At 33.7% G+C, this 10,326-nt stretch overlaps 1 protein-coding gene and 1 long non-coding RNA gene across 2 annotated transcripts; both read left to right on the top strand.

Moving 5' to 3' along the window:
- The first annotated feature begins 3,165 nt into the window (after window positions 1-3,165).
- LOC122080827 lies at window positions 3,166-4,487 on the top strand. Its single transcript, XR_006140919.1, has 2 exons — window positions 3,166-3,284; window positions 3,399-4,487. It is a non-coding gene; the product is annotated as an uncharacterized LOC122080827 (long non-coding RNA).
- A 1,907-nt stretch (window positions 4,488-6,394) lies between these two features.
- On the top strand, window positions 6,395-8,266 carry LOC122081093 (ABC transporter C family member 3-like). Its single transcript, XM_042648064.1, has 5 exons — window positions 6,395-6,573; window positions 6,711-7,016; window positions 7,447-7,510; window positions 7,709-7,948; window positions 8,068-8,266. Exons 1-5 carry the CDS (start codon window positions 6,406-6,408, stop codon window positions 8,166-8,168), a joined length of 879 nt encoding a protein of 292 aa, XP_042503998.1. The 5' UTR covers window positions 6,395-6,405; the 3' UTR covers window positions 8,169-8,266.
- The last annotated feature ends 2,060 nt before the right edge of the window (window positions 8,267-10,326 follow it).

Genomic DNA, 10,326 nt, shown 5'->3' with positions numbered 1-10,326 from the left:
TTTTTCTGGTTTACAAGAAATTCTTACCACCATACATTTAATATACCAAGTTATTTTAACAAGAAAGTAAAAAAGGTCTAGAGGCCAGTCAGCATGATGCCATTGCATAATCCATCTATACAATTTTGGACTGTTGACCCACACATCGACCTCTCCATACCCTTGTACCTTTGCGTGGCGCAAACCTTGCAAGATGCTTCTGGCCTTTAATGCCAACAAAGACCCTGAAATAGCAAAACTCAATGAGAAAAATCAGAAAACTGCATTATTGAACACTGTAGAAGCCCATGCACTATGGTAAGAGAGAAAAATGATTCTTTTATTATCCATTTATTTTTAGACCTCCAACTTAGAGAGACTCTATCATCATTATGAACAGATAAACATTTCCTTTCCCTTCAACTTGTTTAATGTTTGTCCTGTTTTATCTTTTTTATTTAGTTGTTATTTTTCCCATGAAATTTTAGGGTTCTCAAGCTGAAAATTCTTTTATACAATACTGGAAAGAGCACATTGATCTTTTGTATCCTCCACAGTGATTAGCTGCAAAGGTTTCTTCATTAACCCTCCATCAAGAGATGATGTTTATGAAAATATAGATAGTAATGAATTGGCTTTCCACCGTGTTCATTTTGCAAACATGCCAATATATATATATATATATATTTTCAAATAAAAAAACCTTCATACAATTAAATAAAGCTTACAAAATTGCATTTGTCCTGCATGGCCCTATAGGCCCAAAACTTAACCTTTCCTGTCGTCATATCTTTATTTTGTTCACAAAAATTTTTCGTTAATAGGTAATCTAGTTCAAGTCTGAAAGAAAAAGTAGCCCATGGCCACTTCAAAAAATTATCCTTCATCCATAACTTTTCAAGCCCTCTTACATCCGTCAAACTCTGTCCAATATTGTTTGTTCTACAAATGCACTAGGTTTTGTTTCATTTATTCTTAAATTTTGCTTCCCCTACTGATGGCCGTGCCAAAGGTAGGGGACATTAAATATATGGTTTACTGTATTTCTCTTTCTTATTTTTCTAATAAAATTCATGATCTTTAATGGAAAAAAAAAATGAAGAAAACAACAATTCTACCAAAAAAAAAAAAATCGACAATAGACAACCCAACCTAACCTTGCCACCAAAATAGCCCAGTGGAATGAAGAAACTTTCTGTGATAAAAGTTGTGTTAAATTTTCCACGCCTCAATTCCTTACAAATTTAAGCTATTATTAAATTGCTCCTCTCAAAATTTTCCTTCTGTGGTCATGCATTATGTGCTAAAAGTCTCAAAACTGGTTACTATAGTGGATATTTGAATTGTTCTCTAACCAATCATATGAGATGTTATTCTGATCAAACTCAAAAGCATGGCTGAAATTGTTCATGAAAAAGATATTCTTAATTAAATTACACATCACATCAACTTTGCTTGATGTAATGCTATTTTAGAAAATTTTGAGCAACACAATTTTTGGTAAGTTAGGGCTGTGAGAGGAATTAAGTAATCTTTAACCTTTTGAAAGGGAAAGGTTTGGAAACCTTTTATGGCATTTGCTTTTCTCGAGTTTTTGTTTCTTGGTTTCATTTGTAATTACCTTTATGAGTTCAACATACTAGTTGAGTTTACAACATTTTGGATTGTTTATGTCATACTATTGATTTAGTGGGTGTCTTTGTAACGATGATTTTTTGTTCTTATCTATATCTTCATAATCCACTTTTTTTTGAATTTGTAAATACCATTTCTTGGGTGCATAGGCACTCCAATAGTTGGAGTAAAATGAATTTTGTTATGGGTAGAGTTGAGATGCTTTCGGGAAGTACACAACCATTGACCTTCTAAGTTGTATATAATAAGGCTTACCTAGAAAAATATTTATTGAAATTGTCATAGAGAACAAGTGCTAGTCCAATATGTTTACACTCCATTGTCCTTGATTAACAATTTCCTCCCTCACCTAAATATCTACCATATGGCAGATGAGGTGAAGCCAGATTTTTGGGCAGGTAGGGTGAAGATCTCTTCCTTATATGTCAAGTTTGTGGCTCATTGGATTTAACTAGGTGGCAGAATAAGGCTTTAAATGTAAATTAAAATATAATTTTTTCGTGCAAATAGTTAAAACAAATAAATACTACAAATAGAAGAGAATTTTTTTTATACGATTGGCTGTATGATTCAATTTAGCTATGAAATTTTAATAAATGGTTGATCGAAACAATACTCTTGTTATGCATGGATTGGAATTACCACATCACAGTTTCCATGTGAGCAAAAAACTGACATGACAAAATTGTTGTCTCTAGTGATATTGATATCCTAACGCATTACCTTGATAAAAAGGAATGGCATCAATTATTTGACAGTGGATTTAAGATTAACTTTTGTTTGATTGTAGCGACAACACCAGGGGTTGGGTTTTCTCCACAATTTCAGGTCATGTATATCATTAGTGATTATTATTATTATTTTTTTTTCAATAAATTTTACCACGGATAAGCTATACACAAAGACCTAAGCCAAGTAAGAAAATGGAATGAGAATGACACACAATTAAGGGGTAATTTTGGCATTTAAAAATTTGAATGCTGAGGGGTGCAGTTGTTTCAAAGGATTTTTCTTTAAACCTTAGTCATAAAAGAGAATTTTTACATTTTCTCACACTTTGTTTGGTGCAAGGTAAATTAAAGAGAAGGTAAGTCAATTTTTTTTTTCAAACCTAAAAAAGAAACTGTTGTAATCATTACTGATTACCCCATGTGACTATGTCCCTAACTCCAAATTATTCCATATTCGTTTATCAAATTTTACTTTATTTAGTATCCATATTTTCTATAAAAAAAAAAAAAAAGAAGAGTATCCACATCCAATTAGTTAAAAAAGTAAACTAAAAATTACACGTGAAATGTATCTAGTATATATGGTAAGAAATTTAAGCAATTTTACAATCACATAGGGTAAAAACAATTAAAAATTTTTCTTTTTTAGGATGGAATATTTTCACTTCCATTCCCTTCAATTTCCCTTGCAACCAAACTAAATACCATAGAGAAAATTAGGAAATCAGGTGTATGCTTAGCTGTTTAGGGGATTGACCACAACTTCCCCCTTTTATTATTTTTTCCTATAAATTTAAATACCCCTCTCCTGTCTCTACACACAAACCCAACACATTTCTGCAAAGGCAAAGGCCAACTCATTCCATTCTCTCTTTCAGTTCCACCATGACACATTCCATTCTATTTCTTGGACTTCTGGTAGTAGGAGCACACTTTAGTGTAAGAAAAATGATGCTTTTCTATTTTCCATTTTCCATTCATTTCAACTTGATTATTGTTTGCTCCTGTTTTACTTTTCTTATTTAGTTGTTATCTTTTTTCCATGAGTTGTAGGGTTCTCAAACTGAAAATGCCTTCACGCATTATTGGGAAGAGCATATTAGTCTTCCACACCCTCCACACTAGTTAGCTGCAAAGGCTTCTTCACTAAACCAACATCAAGAGGCGGTGTATTTGAAACTTATAGAGAAAAATCAATTGTCTTCCCACTTGCTTTTGTTTTGTAAGAACGCTAATGTTGCTTGTTCTACAAACGCATTGGTGAATAACACAACTGGCAGCACAACCTTGCCACCAATTGCCCAATGGAATGAAGCCAAACTGAAATATCATTATCCAAATGAAATACCCCTTTCAGTCGCTAGACAATGGGGGATTGCCATATTTTCGGAAGTCCATGGTGAAACGGGGAAGTGTCATACCTGTCCCTGATTTAAGGGACCCGATGTCATATAAATCATTCTTGCCACGATCTCTGGCAACAAAAATCCCATTTTCCTTTGCCCATTTCATGGGATTGGAGAAGCTTTTTGGTGTAGAAGATGAATCAAATATGGAGGGATATATTCAAGACTCTCAAGATATGTGAGGAGAGCCCCATTCGTGGTGAGAAGAGCACTTGTGTAACTTCTGCAGAGTATCTTATCGATTTTGTTGTCGAAGAATTAGGGCACTATCTACGCATATGGAGTACTGAAAGCATCGAAGGATCTTATGAGAATGTCATAATTGGAGCTGTGAAACTTGTATATGGAAATCTCTCTGAATCACCGGCCTTGTGTCATAGCCAACCATTCATATTTCAAATCTATGAACCATTTATGTAGTTGATATATATGCTTGGAAGAAAGTGAATCATGCAATCATGGCTTGCCACTATGACACATCAACTTGGAATCCAAATCATCTTGCTTTCAAGTTGCTAGGTTTTGGCCCAGGTCAAATTGAAGTCTAACATTGGATAAATGAGAATGGAATAGTCTGGGCAAAAACTCTAGGTTGAGAAGAAATTGAAGTTTTGAATATCTTCTAGTCTCTTATTTATGTTACATATAAATGCTTATGCATATCAAAGATAAATAATGACCTATTATGGCTTACTTATTATGTCTTTCAATCAAGTTTCAATATAATTTTGTTGTTTGGTACCGTGGCATGCATTTGGTTCATGTTTTGTTCGATTAGTGAATTCAAAGTGTTCTTAATTCACACCATAAATGATTTATTGGTGGAAGGAATTCACATCATAAATGATTTATTGGTGGATTCATGTATTAATATCGTCCTGGAATCTCTAAATAATTTATAAATAAATCCATTTTCCCGATGACATGTTTTTTATATAAATTAATACAAAGCTATTGTCTTTTGCTTACCAAAATTGTTTGAGAAAAAAAGACCAAAGAAGACAAACATTATTAAAATTTGAAGTGCACTGGTAAAATATTTTAGATACATATAGATAAAAATATAATAAAGCCTAATAGCTTTATTGATGGCTTTTTCGGTTGAAGTTCATATTAAAGACAAGATAATAATTAAAAGAAGTAAACAAATTATAAATGATTTTTTTTTTCATTTTTACATGAGTTAAATTATTTTTTTTTTTTGGAAATAAATTTTTTATTAATTATAAAATGATAAAATGGATAAATATGAGTTAGAATTAAAAAATTAATAAATAATCTCATTGTTTAAAATATTAAGTATTAAAGGAAAAAAGTCCATCAAGACAAGATTTTAGACCCGATTTCCATTTTATGATCCACCATGTTTAGACTTCCTACCTTTTACTTTCAATGGTAATCTAAAGCTTCCCAAAGTTGAATTCTCAACCAATCAAGGCTCAAATTTGGTACATAGATAGTTCGTGATTTGGAAAACTCACATCATAAAGAATTTAGTTTCAATGGAACTATTATGTGGCAAAATATTTGAGCAAGCTTATCTAGGTGTACCAGGTTGCCACATTATTTATTAGTTGATATTTTTAACAGAAAAATATTCTTCCTCTTTCGTTCCTTTGCATCTTTCGTTTCCACTTCCCTTTTTTTTCCTACTTATCCTTCATATATCTTATTATTTCCTAATTGAATCAATGAAACACATGGGCTATGCTTTATGTTGAGCATGCAATGAGTTGCATTTATCCCAAGTGAAGTGCCTACGTTGCACTACACTTCATTTAGGTAGTAAACTGTATATTCATGTGCTTTTGGCAATAGTGAATAAGCCACTTCTAGCTGCAGACTTTCTAATTCAATCAACATCTAAAATAGAAAATAGTAACAATTCGATAGTAGAGAATAAATAAAATAGAATAAAATATTTTCTTACAATTTTATCCATGATTTTTTTTGCTACAGGTCAGCAAAAGAATATAATAATCAAAGAATGAGAATTAAAAAAAGAGAAACTCTTTGAGATTTTACACCACCTTCGACATGGCCATCAGCAGCGAAAATCTCAAAGCAAGGAAATTACAATGAAATTACAAGAAATGATATCTGGGTCTATTCAGACAATCCTAATTAAGATCAAATAAAACAGAGTTTGGAACACCATCCCAATATGAAGAAGAACGAATGACTGTAGCGAGTTTCGCTAGAGTACTTCTTATAAAATAGCCACTTTTGCTGGAAACACCAAGGTATATTATTATTTTTAATTCAGGTTACCACTGATTGAGAGTCACACTCAATCCATAATTTTTCTATCCCTTTTTTCTGCAGCATACTTGGGGCCATGAAAGAAAGCAACAAACTCCACCATGAAGTTGATCTGAATACCTTCATACATTGCAAAACATCCACGGCAATATTCTTTTATCCATGATGATGTATCTATCAATCATCTAAATCTAAGCAACTCATGTTAAGAAATCCTTTATAAGAAAGCAACAAACTCCACCTAGTAAAAAGTTAAACTTGAGATCTTATAAAACCATCCTTGAGGCAACCATGATTGGTTCCTCTCATGAAAGCTTATTTTCTAATTTATTTTTTCCCCCTCTCTTGAAGGTGTTATGGGTTTAGCAGTCACATATGGGCTTAGTTTCAGTATGCATGGTGTCATATGGGATATTTGTTGTCTTCAGAACAAAATCATATCTATTGAGAGAATATTACAATATTTTTGCATCCCTAGTGAACCCCCTTTGTTGGTAGAAGAAAATAAGCCAATTCATGAATGGCCATCACAAGGGAAAATTGATATTGTTGGTCTGCAGGTAATCTCCCTGACCTATGTTCCATGAGTCTTTATCTCCTTAGTTATTTCAATGTCTTATGGAATTTTTTTGACCTTCTTCCTACTCTTATGGAATCCTATTAAGTTTAATGAGTTTATTATTTAATATGTATGTAGGTTCGGTATGCTCCACATCTTCCTCTTGTCTTGCGAGGTCTTACTTGCACTTTCCCTGAAGGGATTAAGATTGGTATCATTGGCCGAACAGGAAGTGGTAAATCGACTCTTGTACAAGCTCTCTTTCACATGCTTGAACCTGCAGCCGGTAAGATTATGATAGATGGTATCAACATTTTCAAGATTGGCCTTCATGACTTGCGGTCAAAATTAAGCATCATCCCGCAAGACCCAACAATGTTTGAGGGGACTCTAAGAAGCAATCTTGATCCGCTTGAAGATTACACTGATGAACAGATTTGGGAGGTGGGTTTTTTTATTTTTTATTTTTTATTTTTTATGATTAATAATCTTTAACAATGATAAGGATAGGATAGAGAAATTTACAACCTACTAATGATTTGGACACAAAATAAAAACATTGCGATTGACTAGTTGGGACATGCATCTCTATGAACTCCTTTCTCATGGTTGTATTCTTTTTATTTTTATCAAAATTTTAAATTATTTCCTTTAGAAGAATTGGATAATATTTGGCCTAAGTTTGGCTTAAGATATTCTATAAGTTGGGACTTGAGAAATGCATTATTTTTATTGCCCTGCTTTTCATTTCCACTTGGCACTCTCTTGCTTGTTCATTGCATCTTTTGCTTAGCTCATTTTTAATGATCAATTCAATGTCATCTTGAATAATCAAGCAAGGTGGTAAGTTGACATTGACCTTTTGTTGTCTTAGGCTTTGGATAAATGCCAACTTGGTGATGAAGTTAGAAAGAAGGAAGGGAAGCTTGATTCTCTAGGTTTGTTTCTTCTTATTTTTTCTCCATACCAAAGTTACCCAATATCAATTTATCCATGCACAAGTGCACAATCCTTTCAAAATTAAGTTATTATTGTATGATGCATCTAACTTCTAGTGCACTACCCAACCCCTTTTCCAAAAGAAAGAAAAAAAAAAAAAATACAGCTGAACCATTTTTATATCGTGGTTGTCATAGTAACTGAGAATGGAGAGAATTGGAGCGTGGGTCAAAGACAACTAGTCTGTTTAGGACGTGTATTACTCAAGAGGAGCAAAGTCTTAATACTCGATGAAGCTACTGCCTCAATGGATATTGCAACTGACTATCTAATCCAGAAAACACTTCGGCAACACTTCTCAAGGTCTATTGTGATCACAATCACGCATAGGATAACATCAATTCTTGATGTTGATATGGTCCTCCTCCTTGATAATGGTTAGTAGCTAGAAATTAATACACTACAAATTAAAATGGGGTTCGGTTGAGTTTGTAATACATCTTCTTTTATATGATGTTTGCTTAATCAGATTGACATGTTTTCTTGTGTTAAACAGGTCTTATATTAGAGTATGATTCCCCAACCAAATTGCTAGAAATCCAATCCTCATCATTTACAAAGCTTGTTAAGGAGTATACTCAAAGATGTAGCTCCTAGTATTTGAAAGTTTAAATGAGTAAGTTTTGAGTTGTCAGATGTAAATAGGTTGCATTAGAATGAAGTGAATTTCTTTTTTGAGGATGACAAAAATTTGTTTGTAGAAGATGGTGGAATAGATATCGATGGTGCTTGTAATCATTTGGGTTGGCATTGGCATTCAATTGAATTATTGAAGGCAAAGGAGAAGATGAGAGTGGAAATTGTTTTTCTTTGTTTATATATATAAACCTCAGGAAAGGTTAAAGAAGTCTGATATCTTTAGAATGCCAAAAATATCTACCACGGAGAACATTAAATAGAAATGAAAGTTTGTGGATAAGTAAAACTCAAGAGCCCTTGCTTTGCAGCTCACAGGTCAAGTTTTAGTTAAAGTGGAGTTGGTAGTGTTAAATAAAGTTTTAGAAATACTAGAAGAAATGGAAATGCATATTCAAGTGAATAAGCCAATACAGGTGGGTGTGTATATTTGAATCCGGATCTTAATATGAGGACAACCATAGAACATTCTATAAATATCCATATGGTCAAAATTGCCATGTCACCCTTCCATGTGGCAAAATTTGGTGTTGGTCTAGAGATACATTTTAAGACTTGTCAGTAAAAAAACTCTTTCCATGAAACTTGTAAAACAGAAAATTTGTCTACTACTCATTAGACATCTTAATTAATATATTGACAAAATATATTTGGATAACATTTGTGTTATCTTTTCTACGCCTAAATTGCCCTTACCAATTCTAGTCATGATTAAATTTCTCCACTAAATTTTTCCTTCAATGGTAATGCATTCTTATTTGAAAGTCTAAAAATTGGTTCCTAATGTGGCAATTTGAATTTATCGTTCCTATAGCCAACCATATGGGAGGTAATTCTGATCTCAAAAGCAAATGGATGAAGTTATTCATAAAAAATCTTCTTGATTAATTAACACTTCACGGCATCAACTTTTTGGTTAATGTGTTTTTGTTTAAGAAAATTTCTCACAGCCCAATTTCTGTAAGTTAGGACTGTTAGAGGAATTAAGTGATTTATAACCTTGTGAAAGGGAAATGTCTCATCAGTAATGCAACATGTTGGTCACAACTTCAAAACTGGGAAACAATCTCCCTGCGAAGCAGGAGGTAAGGCTGCATACACTTCTCCCTCTTCGACACTGTAGTACTGGAAGCCTCGTGCACTGAGTTGCTCTTTTTGATAGGGGAAGTTTTCGATCCCTTTTATTAAATAACAGTACTTGAATTGATGTTTCTTGCTTTCATTTGCAATTACCTTTTGAGCTAGCGGGAAATACTTGTTGAGATCACAACATTTTTTATTGTTTATTACATCATACAATATTGTTTTAGCAGGTGTAACTGTAAAGTAAATTTATTTACCCAAAAAAAAAAAAAAGTGTAAGGCGAATTTTTTTTTTCTTTTAAATGAAAAAAGTGAATTCAGTTGTTATCTATATCTTTGTAATCAACTTTTTTGGACTTGTAAATATCCTTTCTTAGGTTCATAGGGGCTTTGGTAGTTCGATTTAGATCTTCTCCAGCCGAGGTTGGCTAGAGAGGGACTAGCAAGACACAAAACAGGAGAGAGAAAGTGAAACCCCCTATTTCCCTCTCCTATTTTGTGTCTTGCTGATCCCTCTCCTACCACGGCCTCGCCTAGAGAGGGACTGAATCCTTGGTGGTTGGAGTAAAGTGAATTTTGTTATGGGTACAATTGAGATGCCTTGAGGAAGGGCACAACCATTACCCAACCTTACTTGTTATAGTGAGGCCCACCAAGAAGAATATTTATTGAAACGGTCATACAAAAGAAGTTCAACATTTTCATACTCAATTCTCATCAGTTGCAGGGTTTGGTAGCCCAAAATTGACTTGGCTTCGCCAAAAGGCCTCCTCTCATTAAGCCCAGCTTGCGAGGCGTCCCTCTCGCAGTAGGGTTTCAAACCTCGTCTCGCTCTTGTGACATGCTATGTTTCCCCTCTCCATTCCCAAGTCAAGGGTGAGTCCCATGCTTTTGTGGATCATGGTCTCGCGCACTAATCCCTACATGTGCCCATAGCCCTTGATTAACACTTTTCTCCATCGCCAAAATATGACATGTGGCAAATCAGGTAAAGCCCAAATTTGTGGGCCGAACGGGTGAAGGTCTCTTCCTTCAC

Source organism: Macadamia integrifolia, chromosome 6 (assembly GCF_013358625.1).
Source record: "Macadamia integrifolia cultivar HAES 741 chromosome 6, SCU_Mint_v3, whole genome shotgun sequence".
NCBI classification, from domain to species: domain Eukaryota; kingdom Viridiplantae; phylum Streptophyta; class Magnoliopsida; order Proteales; family Proteaceae; genus Macadamia; species Macadamia integrifolia.
Note: the sequence above shows the minus strand (reverse complement) of the source record. Positions and strands in the feature narration are given on the sequence as shown.

Bases quoted from the DNA above. Each gene is read 5' to 3' on its own strand.
- LOC122081093 (XM_042648064.1), top strand. From the start codon at position 6,406: ATGCATGGTGTCATATGGGATATTTGTTGTCTTCAGAACAAAATCATA. The intron at 6,574-6,710 runs GTAATCTCCCTG...ATATGTATGTAG, and splicing joins TTGATATTGTTGGTCTGCAG to GTTCGGTATGCTCCACATCT. The intron at 7,017-7,446 runs GTGGGTTTTTTT...TTGTTGTCTTAG, and splicing joins CTGATGAACAGATTTGGGAG to GCTTTGGATAAATGCCAACT.